The sequence below is a fragment of the Accipiter gentilis genome, chromosome 30 (assembly GCF_929443795.1).
Source record: "Accipiter gentilis chromosome 30, bAccGen1.1, whole genome shotgun sequence".
Classification (NCBI taxonomy): domain Eukaryota; kingdom Metazoa; phylum Chordata; class Aves; order Accipitriformes; family Accipitridae; genus Astur; species Astur gentilis.
The window spans coordinates 15,132,353-15,152,964 of NC_064909.1; the positions used below are offsets into that span (position 1 = coordinate 15,132,353).

The window sequence follows — 20,612 nt, forward strand, 5'->3', positions numbered from 1 at the left end:
AATGGGCTATTTGGTACAGTACTACAGTGAGCAGTGCAAAAGTCAGTCAGATAATCAGAAATAGTTCTAACATTTCTGTGAGCAATTAACTGCTTATCAGATTACTGTAATAGTAATGAACAGTAAGAAAGGACTCTGTTACTCTTGTTCTTATTTAAGTGAGCCAGCTGAGTACCTGCCATTCAGACAGTACATTTCCTCTAACAAGGCCAAATGCGCTGCTGTTAGGCTGGCTAAGCTGTTTCTTGGGAATAAGGTTCTTTCTTTGAAATAGTAGCTGTGGCCTTCAGGAGAACCCAGAATCCGATGACACAATGATGCTCAAAACATTTTGTTTTGCTCCAGAGCCATTTCTTGTTAAAGCTTCCATTTCTGGACCAAAGTTGCCTTGAAGTCTCTGCTCAAAGAAACTGCTGTCCTAAAAGCCATTCCTTCTTAAGTTGCTCCAAAACATGCATTTATCCCACACTGAAACCAGAAGTAGCTGACCTAGACCCTGCTTTTTAATTAGCCAGTTAGTGTCCAAGACGAGTCTAGATAAGAGGTTCAGAACCCTGGAGATGCCACTGAAAATAAACATAACTTACCCTCTGCCCCCCACAACTGAAGTGCTTTGGAAAACGCTTCTGGTATGGAAAAACACTAGTAAGGTCACCACCCTCTCATGCAGCTCCAGCTAAACTAACTCCCACTACAACTGAATCTGACTCCTGATTTTTAAACTACAAACGATAATGTCCTGAAATCCGAGCCACCATATGCAGCCTTTGGACATCTTTCTTACACAACCAAACCAGACAAGACTTACATTAAGCAAAAGAGTCAGGCATTACTCAGATTATGAATGAAAAACAAAATGAATAGAAATCACACTTTCATACAAAAAAAAGGAAGTTAAACCATCTTTTAGTGAAAAATAAAATCTGTGAAGTCTAGCATGACAGTTAGATCTAAATCCATAAGAGGCACTATTCATCACCACTGAGTCAGCTAGAATTGCTTGGGGGCAGGGATTGATCTGTTCAAGACAGTCAATCAAATGTACATTCTATTTTATAGCAGGTACAATATATAATGTACATTAAATGAAGATACATTTTTGTCTTAAAGAGGAATGGAAAGATCCTTCTGGATACTGTGGGAAGAGACAAAGAATAAATCCATATTGATTTCAGGGTAGCTTATTTCAAAACACTGAGAAATGATGCCACTTGTTTTACTTGCTGTAATAGCACTTTAAGGAACATAACTCATACTAAAACCTAAAGCTTAGAATTAGTTTTCTTTCATGGAAGAAATATCCTGTGCAGTGCCAGACAGCCCTGATGGTGTTATGCCAATGCTGCTAGAAGAATTAGCCCCATTACAATTGTCAGTTGTCTTCTGGAGAGCAGTATTTATAAACAGATCTGTGCTGAGTGACAGCTCTTTCCCCTTGCTAGATGTAGTCCAAACATCAGTCTCCAAAATACCTTCCTGATTGGATTTTAAGATGTTAAGGATGCTCATGCTCTCCCTGTGTTTAGTAACTGAATGTCTGCAGTTTTGAGGATAGGACGAATGATAAATGAGATTTAAGTGATGAGTTTCCATTTTCTTAAATGAAAGATAATCCCCCTTTGCAGCACTGGTTCAAACCACTGCAGATGATCAGTGCAGAGAGAGTGCAGTACAGAGAAAAGGTGAACAGAAACTTCAGAAGACAAAACTACACTCAACCGCCCAGCTACTGAGTCGAAGATACCAACATGACAAACTTAACTATATGGAAAGACCGACTCACGACTGTTTCAACAGCACAAAAGAGGTCCAAGGAGGGAAACCGACTGCTTCACCTTGCCTGTGCTGCCTGTCCCAGCAGCTGCAAGGGGCCAGGCATCCCACTTGCAAAGCCTCCTGCCCCCAGGGCTGAGCGAGGGGCTCTGGCTGTGTGCGCAGCCCAGCTGTCTGCCCCTCGCAGCAGCTGCAGCCTGCTGTGGGCCCAGTGAGGGCCAGGCTCTGGAGGCAGGTGACAAGAGAACCCGCAGCTCTGAAATTCCTCCCAGTGCCTGACTTGCCCCCCACTGGTATCCACGCCACATCCAATGCAAACCCAACTTCTGCCTGTCCTGATGATACTGGCTTCCTGGCAAATACCCCATCCTTCCTTCTTAACATGATCCACCTACTGTTGTTTGACTCCTAGTTGTCCGTCACACAAGAGTATGTGGATGTCTCCCACCCCAGGGTATTCAATAAGCGATAGATGTCAGTGTCCTCCTCTGCAGAGGGGAAAGCCCTAGCCCAGCCAACATTCTTCTTGCTAGGTCTGTATGGCATCCCTCGCTCAGTGCGATTTCATGAGCTTGGTTTGCGGCTCTGCTCCAGCTGGGCCTAAGGAGTCCCACTCACTTTTGGACCGTGGCCATTGCTGCCTTGTAGGATCTCATCTCTGCTCAGAGTGCACCTACCAACCTTTCAACTTCCTCAAATGAAGGAAAGTCTAAGAGGAGCTTTCTTTTCCAGCAGTTCTTACGCTCTTTTGCAACCAAGTCTGTACTATTGGGGTGGTTTTGTATGTAAATACATTTGTATCTCTTGAGTTCTAGGAATTCTTGTACAGACTTAAGGGAACTAAGGTCCACCCTTGCATTTTTGTCTTGATGCAATTTTTTTGCATCACCTCAAGTCTTTTGCGGCTGATAAAACTTTTTGCAGTGATCAGAAGGCATTCTTAATATTTCAGAGAAACCGGAGACAAAGAGGGATTAAGTAATATCTCACAAAACTGAACAGAACACACTGCAGAACACAGATATAATTCTCCCAACTTCACCACTACATCTTTTCCCTTTTGAAGCTAAATAACAGAAATAATTGCTTAAATGATTCCTCTTAAAGGTGCACAACTGATTTATTTATCAATTTTTTTCCCTTTTCTTCCCAGCAGATTCTGATTTCTGGTCTCAGAAGGGAATAAGTTCTCCCTATTGTAGGAACAATTTTGAAGTTACAAATGTCAAATATAAAAGAATAAGAAAACCCTACTCCATTCTCTAAAGCTAGAACCCTGTCATAAAAAAATTCAGTGCCTGCAATCAAATTATGGTACTTAGCAATTGTTTAAATCACTTCATTTTCCATTTTCCTCTGTGGAGATGGCAGCTGGTTTTATTTCTCTATGTCTCTAGCTGGAGGGGGGAAAAAAGTACTGATAATTTGCCTTAGGAAAAAAAATTTATTTAGAATTCAAAATAAGTTTTGACATGGAACATCTTCACTTGAAAGAAGCAACTTGGTGCTTAACATTTCAGAAGAGCAGGCTGTAATAAAGCTAATTGATCTGAAAATCTAAGTGTAAAACACCACTAAATGCATGAAAGATTTTCACACAGAAGGCAAGCTGTGTACAAAAATACATCTATCTTACATTCTCTCTGCTCTCAATTTTCCTCCTGTACTGCAACTTTTTTTTTTTTAATAAACATCTGAGAAGCACAACGGATAGATACCTTTCAAAAACAGTCACTAGCTTCCATGAAAAACTTTCACCCTTTTGCACCACTACATAAAAATTGGAGGTTCAGAACCACGTGGCAGTAATGATCTGAGACATCAACAAATTCTGGCTCCTGTTTTATTTAGGAGTCCCTTATGACATACCATACATTGGATTTCTAGAACTCTATTTTAAACATCACTTTTGAGAAGAGTGTCTTCATTAACTATTAACCAGCACTTAATTAACCACTGAGTCTAGAAACAGATATGAAAATTTCCCTCTCCTTCTTGGCTATTTACAGTCCCTCCCATTCCCACCTGAATATTATGTACAGATCTAGTACAGAGCATCCAAGGAGATCAGATCTCACAACCACTGTCCTGTAACTTCTCAGAAAAAGATATTTTACTTCAAGATCTAAACATAATCATCAGTTTACAGTCTGGAAGGTAGAAGCGTTTTAAGGCCCTAAAATTACACTGTCGTATCTGTGTTATATCATATGTATCACATACCTATCACATCTTCAGGAATTGATAAGATGGGATGAAGCTCTGGACTGCTGAAGACAACAAACTTCCTATCGGTAGACATTTCCAAACCAGAACTTTAGTGGAAAGCAAACTCCATCCAGAACTGAAGCTGGAAATATATTTAGCTGGTTAAGTTAGTGGAATTATTACTTAACACACAGAATGTTATTTTCCACTAGCCATAAAAGTTGGGCTTGAGGTGGAACTTTCAATCCATTCAAAAGTGATATGATCAGACAGGTGTTACACTGGGACTCACCTAGGAAGGCAGGAAATAACCTGCTACAGAAGGGAACAAATCCTCCTCCAGGAAAGGAACAAGGTTTGCTTTCAACCAGGAGTCCAGAGTCACCCTGTAATGGCTGCAGGCTCCTGGTTGGAAGAGATTAGTAACAGACGCACATTGAGTAGGGAGAAGCAGCTTTGTGTACTACACCAGTTAATTCATGGAGCCACATTCATTTTTTCATCAAAAGAATTAAAAGCTAATTATAGTACATTCAATACAAAGACAGCTGATCTTGATACACATTCTCTCCAAGCAACAAATGCTTACAGACTCTGCTGACAAAGAACAAGTGAAGATAACCCGGGAGCTCTGTGTTTGAGCACAAAAAAAAAATTGGGAAGTTGCACTTGCTACAGCCGAGATGCTACGGCCTAACCAATAGGATGTCAGATACAAAGCAAGAGTCAGGAGTTAACCCAGGAACCAAAAAATTAGAGGCAAGAATGTTCCACTATAATGACCCCATCTTCAGTGTCTCTGCTTTTGGTAATTTCTTTTCTGTTTTGATCTGTCAGACAGCTGTCCTCAGAAAGAAAGAACAACTACTGTACCTCTGAAATATCTGAAACAGGCACTTGCAGCTGTTACAGACAGGTGACAAGCAGAATCATTCAAGAAGTCTTGCCTAGATTGGACAGAGAAGGAATTTGCAAGACCACTTTAAGAAGACAAGACACATGGCCTCTTTGAAAGTTATGACCCTGGCCATCATTTGGAATTAGAAGTGTATATTTCCTTGTATCATTGCAGTTTGGAGACAATAAAGCGTGTCTTTTCTTTGTACTCAATGGACATGGGTTTGTGTTAGTGACAGAAAAAGACCCCTCCTCCCCAAATCTTCCTGCGCCTCTCACCTCACTTTTGCCAAGACCCAGGAAAACAATTCTGTGGCCTGCTGCTTGTAGGGCAAGCCCAGCTTCTTGAAAAGCATCAAAGTAAAAGGCTTCCAACTACTAATAAATGAACTAGCTGTAGATCATACATGAGAAAGCTTTCAGTTGTGCTACTAGCATCTGTGGGTGAGCCGAGCTGGGAATTTGATTTCTGTAAAGAGACAGAAAGAACATGGTTTAGTGCTACACTGAAGCATTAAAAGCTTAGCCAGCACAGAAATCTGCTTTTGGCTCAAGACATGGGAAAAGCCCCAAGAAAAACAAGACATGAACGTGTGCACCTAATGCAAATGAGAAATTGCAATAATTTGGGTGTTGGGGATGTGTTTCAACAGGGCTGGAGGTGAACCAGATTGGGCATACACCTAGAATAAGCTCTAACTGGCACAGAGATAGGTATATCTAAACAAGCCAAGGTTTTTTTGGAGTCTCAGCATACCATATAGCATTTTCTTCACTATAGAAGAAAATAGTCCATAGCAAAGTGTTTGCAGAAGGGTACTGAATTGTACGGTATTGAATGAGCTCCATTCTTCAACTTTTCAAAGGTTGTCCCCTCAGCTGTGTCACAGAGAATCCCATCACAGACCACACTGTAGGGCTTACTCATTCTCAAATGTCAGACTTGTCCAAGATTCATGTTCCACAGAAGAACTGCTGGTGGCGGCTGCTAGAACGCAAGTAAGGACTTAGCAAGGACCAAGGAGTGGGGGAGGAGTTGTTCCAACTGAGCAATGCAAGGCAAGCAGCAGGCGCTGGATCTCAACAAATATGGCTTCTGGGAGCTACAATCAGTAACTCCAGCTGGGCCATTTGCTTAGGCTTCCTGCCAAAAGATTTATAAAAAGAACAGTAAAGAATGTGCAATGGCTTTAAATATGAATTTCAGATACAGTGCAGCCAATATCCACATTTGTGGAGGCTTCCATCCCTCAGCTTTTCTCTAAGGCTCAGCAAGGAATGCAAGGAGTTTCTCCTGCTGATCTAATTTTATCCTCTCAGAGATATCCACCAGCATGAAGGAACAAATTACAGCCAGTGCAGTTTCCTAATTACTTCCAGCTCTCAGAGAGGGAACCAAAAGATACTAGGGAAGCAAGCACAACACAGCAAAGCTGATAAACCAGCCTTTAATTTGTGTGTTGCTGTACATGGAGGTCTTGTGATAATTTACTACTAGGTGATCCTGGCCTTTACTCAAACTAGTGCATGTCTTAATATCATAGACATTTCTATGAGTTTAACTGCAACAGTGTACAGTGGCGAACAAGAATGGCTACTACATGATAAGTGAAATATGCAGGTGGTTTCCCCATGAGACACACAAACTGGTTCCTCGAATACCAGCAATGACTATTTAGCAACATGCAACTTTCCGTGACCTAGTAGGTTTTCCATATTCTGTATCTGAAGCATGTTAGCATGACTGGAGGTGGGTTTATTCAAGTTCACAGCAGAGCTGGCTCGCTCTGTACTGAAGCTGTGCCAGCCACAAGGAGCTTCATTACCAAGGTTCAGCAGCCTTCCAAGCACAAAAAGGAAATCCAATCACCAAAAGAGTTTTTGTCCTTGACATGGCATATAGAACCTCACAGTGAATATCAAAAGTCACTTGTTCAAAAAAGTAAGTTATACCACAGAGCATAAAAATCCTGCAGTGCCAGCACTGTAAATAGGTCAAGTGTGGTAGCTGAATCATTTATTTGATTCCTCAATTAGTATACATGCAAGTGTCCACTGCTTCTGCAGACACTGGTATAAGATGGGGTACTGCAGCTAGAAATGAGTTAGAACAATTATACACGTCTGATCTAATTAATACAACAGGCTCTATCTCCTCCTTCTGTCCTCACATCTATACGAGATACTCAGAGACAAGTAAAAATTGTAGAATCTGTTGGTTTTCTTTTTTCTTGGTTTGAATACCAATCTTAAATGGCAGTTTGTCTCCAGGGTACATACTACCTCCAGTAATACCATGATCACTAAAAAACCCCCACAATATTCAGTGGACGTACCATCTCCAGTAATACCACAATAGCTAAAAATCAACATGCACACACACACACACATCCCCCCTGACTAAACTGCAACACTGAAGTGACAGTATAAAGTCTGACACAAATCAATCCATGCCCCTCCACTAGACAAGGCTCCTCCCTTGCCTTTTAAGAACCAGGAGTTGTGTGTACCTTCAACTAACAGACACGGCTTGTCATCAGGGTTATCAAAGCTCTGCAGTGTCCTTCTTGCAGCAGGGCAGGTCTCCTACTCAGCATTTGTCCAGAGTGCTGGTCTTGGGAAGCTGGAGGCAGTCCTGCAAGACACTAAACATCTGCATACACTTATTTATGACACAAATTCTACTCCAATCTCAAGATGTTGCTGCTTCACAGACATGCTAGAAAAGGTCAAGTTCAGAAACTAACAGTTTTAACAATAAGCAGGCAAACAGAGGGCTTGGGAGGGTCAAAACCTTCTCCTATCCAAAGGTCACCAAGATTCATCCCCAAGAGAAATTTAAAAGTATTCAAATCTCTCATGGGACATACTGTCATTCTAAGTCTTATGACAGTGCTCTTATGAACAGTTCATGACATTGATCATGCTGTGAGGCCACTAGCAAAAGAACTGTTTCAATACACAAATTAAAAAACCAAACAATCAAGACAGCCTGAAATTTCTCTGAACTCAGTGTTTTATTGCTTTGTGATTATTAGTTACACTTTGACACAATGTACTTTGGAATAAATTAGCACCTATTACATAATTTTAAAACTTACTATCTTACAGTTCATATAATTTGCACTATAGAGAAAACCCAGAGATCTGTCATTTTGACCCCAAGATTAAAAGAAAGATAAAATGTTTACATCCTTTATTGTTGGCAGGTGAACTTTTAATTGTGGAAGGCCCTTAAAAATAGTGAACAGAAACTAACAACCTAAACGCCCTCCAAAAAAATATATAAAACCACAATCAGATAAATCACTCCCTTCTTTACACTAGTCATTTTGCTTTGGTACTTGTAGTACCCAAGTGCACAGTAACTCCCTCATCTCTTTTAAGGAAAAAAAGTAACATGATCAAGTCTGTACCAACTACTTTGGGTGACAAGAGGAGAGACTCCCACACACCATCCTCAGCACCCACGCAAACAGCATTTTCACCAAAAGTGACATTGCCTCAGGATTTAATGCATCCCAAGAGGTTTATAAATACTAAAGGGTTGTCTTGGTTTCGTTGTTGTTGTGTGTTTTTTTTTAAAAAGGAAGAATTATTTTTAATAAATAAATGGCAGCTGTCATAGCTGCATTTGCTTTGGTGACCAGTTATCGATATGCAGCATAAGTTATCGTCGTAAGGCAAGTGGTGAGATAGCATAAGTGAAGTCCCTGAGGATCAGCATCAATGTGTTCAACACGTTTGTTTCACAATGTGTGTAGACAGCCTGGAAAACAATCAGTCCCAAGGCATCTGCTTTTTAATCTCTGAGCACAGCTGCAGACCACACAATGAATTATTTCTGTACCTCTTCTGTAGGCAGGAATATGTAAATAAAAGAGAATACTTAGAAGGTGAGGTGGGGGGGTGGTGGTGGAATTAGTTCTCCTAAACCTGGACCAAGTGCTCCACCTTGTGTTAGTCCTTGGCATTCAAAGCGAACCTCTCGGTGCCTGCTCAGTAATTGCAGGTCCAGCAGAATAGTTTATGATTCCTTCTGCCTGTGAACTAGTGTTGTCCATGGTGCCATACGATTGTTGCTCCTTATGGGCAAGTATCGTCCTTTCTGTACAATGAGGATGCAAAACTCGGGGGACGTACATCTGAAATCACAAGCATTAAGGATTTTACTATTCTCTCAAAGTACGTTAGGATGATTCACCCAGGGTAACGCCCTCGCCACTCTTCTTTTCATCCATTTCCCATTCTTCACCTTAACACCTAAGGCCTTTGGCACCCTAATGGAGGCTTCCTGGTGCAACACTCACCTGTACTTGTAGACTGTGGTACAAAGGCCCTTATTTCTATCTCCGTCCTACATCCTTTTTAGTGACATGGCAGGTAAGATCTGCTACACGTCACAACTTTGAAAGTCACAAAGCAGTGGCAACTGACTGCATTTGGCAGCAGTCCAGATGTGAGGATCTGTCTCGTGTAAGGCCCAGAACACAGCGTACATTGCTGCTGGAAGTAGCATGTCTCAACTACTCCTAAAACGTCAGCCGAAGGTACTTCTGGAACACCACCTGGGAACAGTCAAGGAGCCCAGCCGCAGAACTCTGTGGTCCCACATGCATATGCAAAGTCCCACAGTCCATTCAGACTAATATATCCTACACAAGCTCTTTGGTTAGTGGGGTAAGAAATTAAGTTTTTCTAAGAAACGTAAGAGAAGATTAGTAACTCTTAACTTCTTACAGAAGATGTTGGGATGGCTGGTACATCTGTGTCATTTCCTCTTTCACCTTGCGTGTCTTCTATCTGTAACCAGTAACACGTGGGGAAAGGAAGAGAGACAATATCAAATTGGCAAGTCAAAACAATATAGAGAGATCACAAGTGCCCGAAAACCTGCACAGACAGATCTCTCTGCTGTGCTGGTGGTACTCTCTCCTCCAATCCTCTTGCATACTTCTTCCATACTGCTCTTTCCTCTCAAATTCAGTTCCTAACACTGCAGACTTTCCACTGTGCCAAGCAACCTACATCTACTATCAGCCCTCCTTAGCCATCTTACCACTATGAACCTTTATGGACAGACATTGCTAGTGAGGAGGCACAAACAACCCAGTAGGAATAGCTGGTGCTATGTCAAGCACATAGGTAGGTGCTGAAAGGTGTTAGGTATCCATCACTTACCTTATAATTCAGTGGGCTCAGGTACTTGAAACAGCCAAAACAAGTATAAGCCAAGCAAATGATAATTGTGATGTTGACAACTAAGAAGGTAAACATGGTTGTAGGTGCTTTAAAGCCTAGAAAAATATCCAGAGAATAGAATATAAAAATACATAGCAGGAAAAAACACTAAACCAAACAAGCCTTTACTTTATCTTCCCCATTTTCAGAAGTCTCGGGGGGTTTTTTTCCCCTTAGAGGACTGGGCACGACACTTCCAGACACAAACAGAAGAACCTCATTATGCACAAAGCTCCTTGACTGGTAAAACTGCTGAACAAGCTGTTTCCTAGCTTCCTTAAAGGCCAAGAAAGGCAGCTGCAATACTTGAATGATAAACAAGGCTCAGAGCGATTCTTCTCCTCCCTCAGTCATCTCTTCTGGACCCACTTCTAAAATACTTTCATAAATGATCTGTGAAATGTAATAGATAGAGTCCATTTATTAAATATGATGATGGCACCAAATTGGATGGCTTGCAAACAACCCAAATGAAAAAAAATAATAAAAAACAATCCCACCCTCTTTCAAGGAAAAAAACCCACCAAAACCCCTAAGATGAAATTGTACCTAGAAAACTGTAAATAACTTCCTTTTGGAAGGAAAAATGAAATGTAGAGGGATAACAAACCTGTAGCACTGCAGAATACAACTGATGATTACAAGCTGGAAACAGTCAATAGTGTGATTCTATCACAAAACATGGGAAGAAGGGAAGAAAAAAAAAAGCAGCAGCAAGTCTCTGGTACCTATAAAAAATAATTTGGTGCTACTGAGCACCTTCAACTTGAGCAGCCTTGTCTGTGCAGGACACCACGATAAAATATGGACAGAACTGGGAGGAATCCAAGGAGAAGGAACAACAGAAGAAACCAAGTAAACGAACTAAGCTGAAAGGTAAGTTTTTCTTCAGAGAGAGAGGGAGAGAACTATAGGAAAGGACATAGTAGCAAGCCTCTAGTATGGAAAAAGTTGTAGTGATTACAGTGACTTATTCTCCAGGTCCACTAGGGAAATATTCTGAAGAAATTAATCTCATTTTGCAGGAAAGATGACTTGAGTAAGATATTAGGGGGAAAAAAACCCAAACCACAAAACCTAGCTGTTTCCAAGCTTCTTTAGTCAAAAGAGGCAACACCAACCCTCAAATATTTTGTGGTAACCTCAGCATATGCAGTAGCACAGAATAGACAAGTTTTACTTTTTAGCAGGTTATATAAGCCCTGCACAAATCTATTCATGAGGGGAAAACCACACACACGCGTGCGCGCACACGCAAAAAACAAAACAAAAAACCCCACGATCATGTCACTATTCAAACAAAAAAGGGAAGTGAAAAACCTCCCTATGGGTATTCTGGAATGTCCTTCAGAAGAGGTTGTTTTATAAGCATAGGCTACATCAGTATTTACCAGCTGGTGAGGTATGTCTACACCAAAGGCAACGTATGGTGTGAGCCACAAAGCAAAGAGCAGAGATCAAGGAAGAAGAAATCTCCAAAGACCAGTTTTCCCTGCCCTGTGTCGTCAGCACTCCTCCCTGCCAACAGTTCTAGAGAACATGGGACTTAAGTGGCTATCCCAGGAGACAGAGGCTGAACTGTAGATAGTACTGTCACCTCCTCTGTTGTGAGAGGCCCAGTGGTGCTTTAGGTATATGACAGATGGATGGAATGAGAGCCGAGGAAGAAAACAGCAACTGAGGAGGAAATGGATGACACCAATACAGCCTATCACCTTCTGAATGCAGTCAAGTGATATTTGATCCTGACTGAGAACTGGGATAGAGGTCCTTCCAGCCTTACATTAATATAATAAGTGAGAAAACAGTATTATCACTGTACTCTGCAACCAGACTGAAATATCCATACCAGACACAAACCAATGACTAAGCAATCAAGCTTTACATACCATAAACCAATTTATTTTGCAGATAAGGAAGCAGGGCACTCTTCCCCCTCCTTCCTTTTCTTTGGCACAAGAAGCAGCAATGAAATCAATGGCAACCAAAATCTCAAGTTCCTACCTCTCAGACTCACACTGCTTGGCTAGACTGCCCTGTGCACTGCCAAATCACTGAACAACATCCTGTAAACAGGATCCTCTACACTGACCAAACTAAACATGGTAATCCAGCCTGTATTTTCCATTACTAAGGTCCATGACAAATGATGGTTTTACCATAGATGCAGAACCAGAAAACATTATTATAAAGATTTAATTTTTACTACACCAGGATTTCCTTCATAGCAATTAAAGAGGCGCATCAATTGCTGTGTGTTTGCAGTTGATTTTTCTAAAGCATGCTCTAGAAATGCTGCTGTTATTTTAGAGGACATAGATTTATTGGTCTTCCTGGTTGCAAAGACAGCTCTCAAAACAAGGGAAAAAACAAGCTCCAAAACATACAAGTAATGCAGGGACATCTGCTCAAATCCAAGGCCAGCCTGAAGCAATAGTTCTGAGTGCCTCTTATTTCCACAGGGAGCTATCTCTGAAGTTAGATGACAGTCTGTCAACAATATCTTTTTTACTACTGGTATGCTAGAAAAACACAAAGCAAGCACGGTCATTTGTCATCAGTGCTGTGAAAGCAGAGAAGAGGGCAAAATACAGTTAGATACCAAGGGCCTCCTTCCCAGGAAGGAAAGCCCAACTCCTTCCAGCATCACCGGCATTTCTGTTCCATGCCAAATGCTTCCTCCTATATCACAGATAAAAAACCATGGGCTATTGCCTACTTTTTCTGACATCAAAGCTGTTAGTACACCACAGCCAATACTATCAATGCCAAGTATTTGCAAGACACAGAATGTCCCTACTTTTAAAAGAAATTACACAAAAAACATGAGTTTTTAAATTGGGGAGGAGGGTTACCATCTCACTGCAGTCTTCCTTGTAAAGTTTGACAGATGATGTAGAACACAGGTCTTACTAGCAGTAGCCAACATTTTAACAGTTTTCTTCCAAATGACAACTGTACAATGGAGGCAGTAACCAATTCACCCAGGCAAATTAAACTTATGCGCAGACTACACAAATGCAGGTAGTGAAGCCAGGGACCATCTTTCTAGTAAGAGCTAATTCTGAATACATTTGTGTTTTATTTAATGATTTTTACTGTCTGTCACTCCACAGCCTAACTGGCCAATTCAAACTCCACAGATTTAGGGAACACATGATCTCCTGTAAAATGAAGAAATATGAAGTTCCATGCTAACAGTTTTAAGTTAACGTATCGGCTATCGCCATCAGAGTATCTTATGCAAACTTGTGTAAGCTGCAATTGTTGTACAATTCAGCGCCACAGGTAACCACTATGACTTCCCATTTATGGAAGCAAAAAGAAAAGCCCATAAAACCAATGAAACTTCACATGTAATTCAGGTAAGTTGACAAGAGAAGTAGGAGCAGCTTCTAGGTGGAAACAGGTAATACTTACCTAGCCGCAAAAATGAGAAAAAATAGAGCCAAAAAAGGCAGAGAATTGGAGCTGCAAGGGCCTGATTCACAGCCGCAAAGTGCATCTTCTTCTCTAGCTTGGCAGGGAGATATGCATAGTAAAGGTTATAACGGTCAACCATGTGCTTCAGGAGTATGTATATTAAACCTGGAAGGAAAAAAGGGACAGCCAAAGGTGGTTGAAGACTTGACAAAAAGCAGCAATTCTGTGATGAGATCTACACTAACCAAGTGACTGAAAATCTAGATTCCAATGGTGGATACAGGCCAAATACGAGTGGGGTACAGCTCCATGACAGCAGCCTGCTCCTAAGGTTACTGCATCCTCAGCCCAAGACTCCCGGAGTCTCCCCATCGCTCCCCCTTCTCCACACACTTCTCTGCAGCACCATTCGTGCTCCCAGAAAGAACCCAGAGCTCCTTCTTGGAGCTGGCACATGAGGCCAAGCTGGTAGGGGAGACTCAGTAACACCTCCACCACTGTCCTGGTAAGGAAGAAAGGTCAAACAGTGGCTTAAGGTCTCTTTCTCAGCCTTCAACACATTTACGACTGGATTTCAAGTCAGCTATTTCTTATCCCCCCCCAAAAAAAGCCAGTTACTGCTGTGACAGCTATGAATTGCAACAGCTCTGGTATGCACTACCACATTCAGATATTTACAACTGCACACAAAACGAAATGTAAATAAAGAACAGTTACAAAAAAATTGGCCACATTCTTCCAATAAGGTTGTTGATTAAAATCAGTTCTGAACAACATCTAATAGCTAATTATGATGTATCTAGCTCTCTAAAATTTTGGATTAGGAAAGGAAAATACCAACTATATAAAACTATTTAGTACTACTTATGCCTGTTAAACAGGTTTCCAGAGTGGAAATATCTGTAGCTGCTGAAATGATTCTTTATACATAATTCTTATGACAGTCCAGAATCTCTGTGAATGAAAGATGCAATAACATCAGATGTAGCTCATGTCACAGTCACTAAAGATGAAAAACTGTCTATGAGTTCTAAACAGACTGCTAAGTTTCTTCCACACCCATACAGGATTTAATGGCTGGTACAGGAAGAAGAAAGTAGTCAAAGCCAGATACATAGGCAACTTAAGGCAGAAATGTTATGTTTTGTTCATGGGACAGAGATAAACCAACTGAATAGGAGTTGAATAAGGGCTCTATCCACATGCCCTAAACTCCTAGTTGACTGGCTTTCTAAGCCAGCTAATCTACCAGAGTATACGGCATTTCCTTTTCTGGTCAAAGGGCAGCTATGGTGTTCGCCAAGACCATGTCCCAGCAAAGCAGTCAGTACATCATTAGGTCACATCCCTGCGGTCAGGACCATGGAGCGTACAGCTGTCCATAGCACAGCGATAACCACAGCCCTTTTTCTCATTCTCATTCAGGATGTGGAATTTTAGATAAATGGTTTGCAATGGAGAAGAGGGGCAGTTGTGAAAAGGACAGGCAGTTTTCCAGTCTCTTGCTTCTGGGTCAACATGCTTATTTTTATGCTTCATTTTACATACATCAGTCAAACTTTAGGACAAAAGTTATTTCAAATGAGCCTAAAGCTCAACTCAAGTTTGGCTGCTTAAGGTGGACCTCCAGGCTGGGTACCCTCTGCAGCTTGCTTCTCCTAGACCTCAAGAACCCAGAGATAAAAAATAATCCCCTCATCCTCAAACCTACCTAATCTCCTATGCTTAACTATTAAAAACCACCACCAGAGCTAGTACACTCAATCTTGAGAAATAAAATAAGCGTCTAATAGACATTAAATATACTTTCTACTTCTAAAGGCAGTATAAGAGCTAAGTAATTCACCATGTTTTGCCCTGTGTTTTCCACAAGAAAGGAAGGAACTTGGATCCAAGTCCTAAGGATTATCAGCATTTGAACTGGGATAAGAATGCAGAACTGGGCCTTCCAAACCTCCCATGTGCCCCCATCTCGCTCACACAGTGCCCACAGCTCATTGGAAAACTTACCAAATGGAACAATGATGGGACACGTAATGCTATAGGCCATGATGACAGTGAACACACACAACATCCAGGCATACATTGCTCCAAATTCATATTCAAATGCTTGTTGCTAGGAACAAAAACAAAACATCCAAGCCACTCATGTCATCTATCAATATGTCAGGAGTTAAGAAGAGATTCACTAAAGCAACAATTCACCTTCTCTTATTCTCTCCCTATGAGAGATCAGTTACTTCCCTAAGAGGCATAAATGACGTAATTAGAGAGATGAAGTATTATGCGTTTTATGCATCTGTACTTACAGAAAATAAGCTGCTTCTTTCATAGCCTTAAAGTAATTCCTCAGAGAATTTGTTTTCATCTACAAGAAGCAACTAGTTAAAACCACAAGGCAGAAAATAATTGTGCCAAACTCAGAACCTTCATCTCACTGCAGATTCCATTGAATCTGTACTGTTCCTTGTGTTGGCTTTCCCAGTATGGAAAGCTCAAGATACCAAAGCTTTGGTGTGGTCAGTATTCCCACTTTTTCCTCTTGGGATGAGGAAATCAATATAAATAATTTCAACCAGAGCAAGGGGTAATATTCAACAGTTAACAGAAGTTAATGCTTAAAAGAATCTTTTAAAAATGGAACCTACCCACCCATAAAAAAGAAAAAAAAAAAAAAGAAAGAAGAAAAAGAACAGAGGCAGCTGTATACAGGCTTAAATTCCCATTGTAACACCTGGAATTTCAAGCTGCAAGATGATACATTATCTGGAAGTGAAAGCCCTCCACTTAAAATGGAATATAGACAATAAGTATATATTTTGCTAGATGTATGTTCAAATTAAAGTAAGTTGTAAACACCTGCAGGCTGACAGAAGAAACTAACATAGATTTGAATTTTTACAAAACTGAAGTTTAGACTGTAAGATAAAATCCATCAGAATTATCCTATAAAATCCAAATCATAAAACTCTGACTTGGAGCTATGAAGAGAGTAATACCTGAAGTTCAGAGCTTGGGTTTTGATTTTTGACCATCTCTGACTTGAATAAATACCTCCCCATTATCTGTGCTGCAAATGAAGGGAATATGAATCTGTCATGTATGAATGAAACAAAGGCCAAAAAATAGACAGGAGATGATAGTTAATGGTATGAAGGATGGGGGCTCCCACTGTTTCTGATAAGGATCAGTCATTTAATTGCCACTTGCTAAGGAGGGGCTCTAATACCTGTTTAATATTTTTCCTTTCTGCTGTGGACTTGGCCATTATCATGCGTATGGTGTAAAGGATGAGCCCAGGCAGGCGCAGCAACTCCATCCCATTGCCAACAAAAGCAGAGGCAATCACGTAGTTCACAAAGAAGGCTCCCTGGTCAGGCAAAAAGACACATCTGCAAGGAAAGACATCAGACAGTGACTGGAAAGCAGACAAGCAAATATAGTTTATATACAGTGGATCCCCATCATCTTTGGAAATCTCTTACCATAAGGATAAGCACTGGCCACCATAAAAAGTGGCTAGAAGACTTCCGATAATCTTGTTGAAAAAGAGTACTACACAGCTATAAATACAGTAAGTGTAGTACGCTGTAACAGCCTGGCTAAGCTGCAGTTTGGATGAGGAATAAACTCTTAAAAAAAATATACAGCAGTCTGATGGGTGGCTGATAGCAGACAAGAGCATCATTTGATGTCTGCAACAGCAACCCAAGACAAGATGAGATAAGACTGCAAGAAAATTATTCTCTTTCCTAGCTTAGTAACTCCTAATTGTTGTCTTGTTACTGATTTTGAAACAGCATTTGGAAACCTAACTATGTCCTAATAACTGCATTCTATTCTTTCCCTCCAGCCACAGTCACAAGAGCTTGTAATAACCAATATGTGCAAATTTGCAATGCTGGTGTGAAAACGTTCACGTTTCTTAAAATCAAGAGTCAATAGATTTCAGAAAGAGAACTGCTGCAGCTATTTGGTCTCGCTGTAATCCTTGGGAGGATCCTCTGTCCATGATATGAAACAACCCTCAGTACATTTTCTGGTCCCCTCTCGCCTGCATCATATCATCCCGTCCTTTCTTGTCTTCTACAAAATTTGTAAGGTTTTGGAAAGATAACTGTCTCTTTATTGAATGTTTGCATACATCAGCTAGCAGGAAACAAGTATGGATTTCTTCATAGCAAAATCGCTTACATTCTCCTGCCCTTATTCAGAAGATCAACATCATCCCACAGGGTAACATCCCCAAGCAAATTTTAATAAACACTAACCAAGGTTAGTCAACAGAAAAAAAAAAAAAAAGAAAAGAAAAAAGTCTTAAGTCTTCCTTTAGCAAAGAGTTGTTAATACTTACTCCAGCCTAACTGCAGAATCAGATGATTCTCTGTCAAACAGCCAACGGAAAAAAAAATCAAGGCTGAAAGAAAGACGGTTAATGTAATTCAGTCTCCAACAGCTTAGTACTGTGTAAAATTGCTTCTCTTTTTAAGTAGTTCAGATCAGGATAGTGGATAGAGAGAATTCAATCAAATAATCTGAATACTACTTTAGCTTTATCACAGTTACTGATAGTCAGAAATAGGAAAAAAGATACAGAATCATACAAAACAAAAACATCTACTTCATATTGAAGTTTTAATGATTCATTTTTAGCAGTTATTATATAGATAGGACAAATACGTGTTACCAGGTTAGTCAGGGAAACAGTCAAATACTGTAAAGGTGGAAAGAAAAGGACAACTATAACTGAAGTATAAGACATAGTCAAGAAACTGGGTTCTCAGTTACGATGGTGAGTGAGTATGGGCAACTTTCAATTAGTCATTGATCTCATAAGGTCTTAAGTTTCTTTACTAAAAGAAAAGTCAGCCTTTAGAAACTTTAAGGGCTACGAGGTCCTCACATGAAAGATGAACATTGAAATCTAATGCGTAACGATAGTACAACCATACACACTGGAGGGAGTGGGGGTACATCAACTATACCTCAACTAGCAATTAAAGAACAGAAGTTGTCTCATACAATTAAAATACTCAAACATTACTCCATTAAACTATAATTCTTTACCTGGTCAGACCAAGGGAGGGCAGAATCAATACCATGAAGATCAAAAATATGTAGACTTTATGCATCATTATTCTGTTCTCTGCAGATCTACCAACACAAAAAGTTACTGAGTAAGAAAGTCATATAAAAGACTTCCACCCATGAAGGATCTTGCCCAGAGAAAGTCCAGACCTGTCAGACTTGCAGCGTCCCCTACCATATCACATTGCTACAAGATACTCACAAAACAAACATCTTTGAGATATTCACTAATTTGGATCAAGCAGGCTCTCAGTATCTTCTTGGGCAAAGAAAACATTTCTGAACACCAATCCAAACTCTGGATTAGCATCGCTACAGGTCTGCACCACAAGCAAGGGGATATGCAACAATCACAGCTGGTCTCTCATCCAATGATACTCACATCTCACAACAGCTTGTAAACAAACAGCTCTTCAAGTGTTATGCCAAGAGGGATTAGCCAGTTCATAAAAGGGCACCACTGCCAAGAAACCAGACACTTGGACAAGCTACCTGACTGTCTTTGCCAAGTGTCAACTCTTTGGGAACAACATGACACTACTAATGCTATACCCCTACTACAGTAGCGGGAACATCTATCTAGTGACACACTGTTGCCAGAAAAGTGCAGCAACTGCTATAAACTATTCAGACTGTTAAAGGTGGTATCTGATAGGGCATTAAAACCACAGAGGTTTTATTATAGGATCATGTAGCCCTTGGACACTGTGGGTTACATCAGGATAACTATACAGAGGCTTGAAATCAGATCTGTGATCACTAGTGACTTTAGAAAACTATTTCAACTGATTGAGAAGGGCCCAAAGTTCATGTGCCCAGCACAACTACCAAAAAAAAAAGTTGATGAAAAGAATACAACTGTGATGAACAAACAGTAGCTTCTGGACATGGTGTCTTACAAGGGAATGGTACAAAAGATTAAAAAGTAAAAAAAAAAAAAATTACCTTAGAACATAAAAACAAACAAAAAATAGCTGCAGGCATTATGGAAAAAGATTGAGTGAAGTTAAATGAAGCTGGGATTCAGTGTGCAGTATCATGCTTTTATCTGACTGTAGGGAAACTGGGGATGAAATCTGGTACGCCAAACCAAGCTGTGCTGAGTTCTCCAAGTCAGCAGCACATCACTGTGCTTCACATCTCTGGAGTGCACCAGTCATATCTAAAAATCTTGCATCAACACACCTGCTGGGCCTTGGTGCCACAGGTCTTCTCAGATCACCTCTAACAATATCCAAAAGCAACTGAGTTGTACACCAAGAGTTACATCCAGACCATTTTTTCCACATAAAACAACAAAAAGATGGATGTCCTTTTTGTAAGTAGCATGCCAGCAGTTGGAGCACTGTCTGTTGAAGTAGGATTCTGGGGTTCTGTGATGTTCTCAGCCTGGAGGGCATCCAAACCCACACCTCCTATCTTCCCAGAGAGCGAGCTGGTTACGGGATCAGAGGCACTTCCCATGCTCCTGCTGAAGCTACATCCCCTCAGCATGCTTATACATTTTTTTTTCTGATTAAACACAAGGCGGGGGGGGGGGGAGGAGCATAAGCAAATCATGTGGTCAGATTACACTTGCTGTATTGATTACAAATTACTTAAACACCATAGTGGTGGTTCTAACATTAATAAGAGATGCGAACACAGCATTCCCTACTATGAGACGTCTGTGGATTTAAGAGCTCCGTGGAAGATAAGCACTTTCTCCATTTATTTTAGTAATTCAGCTAATAAGGCCAAAACAGAGTAAAACCTTGCTTACTTTGTCCAGTGGGACTCCAGCAAAGTTGAGTAATATACAATTGTTGGTAGCAAAGCTGAGAAGGACCAGAGTAAGAGCGTTGGGAAAAACTGACTGATGATGGGATTCTAGTGGGGGGAAAAAAAGGAAGAACAAAGTATTAAAAACATTTTAATGCAGCTGTGGTACAACTGAGGCTGCAATATTTTGCTAGTTGTAAATTATAGCAGGTTGAACTGCG

At 40.6% G+C, this 20,612-nt stretch overlaps 1 protein-coding gene across 4 annotated transcripts in view; it reads right to left on the reverse strand.

Annotated features, from left to right (window-relative positions):
* TMEM63A (transmembrane protein 63A) overlaps positions 1-20,612 on the reverse strand; it is a 42,507-nt gene that overhangs the window by 878 nt on the left and 21,017 nt on the right. The window contains exons 16-26 of one of the 4 annotated variants that reach the window (XM_049833447.1): positions 20,393-20,499; positions 18,610-18,696; positions 17,897-17,959; positions 16,772-16,934; positions 15,553-15,658; positions 13,540-13,707; positions 10,060-10,175; positions 9,619-9,681; positions 7,389-9,023; positions 4,274-4,386; positions 3,997-4,123 (exon numbers count right to left, since the gene is read on the reverse strand). In XM_049833447.1, coding sequence (XP_049689404.1) covers positions 8,853-9,023; positions 9,619-9,681; positions 10,060-10,175; positions 13,540-13,707; positions 15,553-15,658; positions 16,772-16,934; positions 17,897-17,959; positions 18,610-18,696; positions 20,393-20,499 — 1,044 coding nt within the window. In that variant the 3' untranslated portion in view covers positions 3,997-4,123; positions 4,274-4,386; positions 7,389-8,852. The other 3 variants (XM_049833445.1, XM_049833446.1, XM_049833448.1) reach the window with 3 other exon arrangements.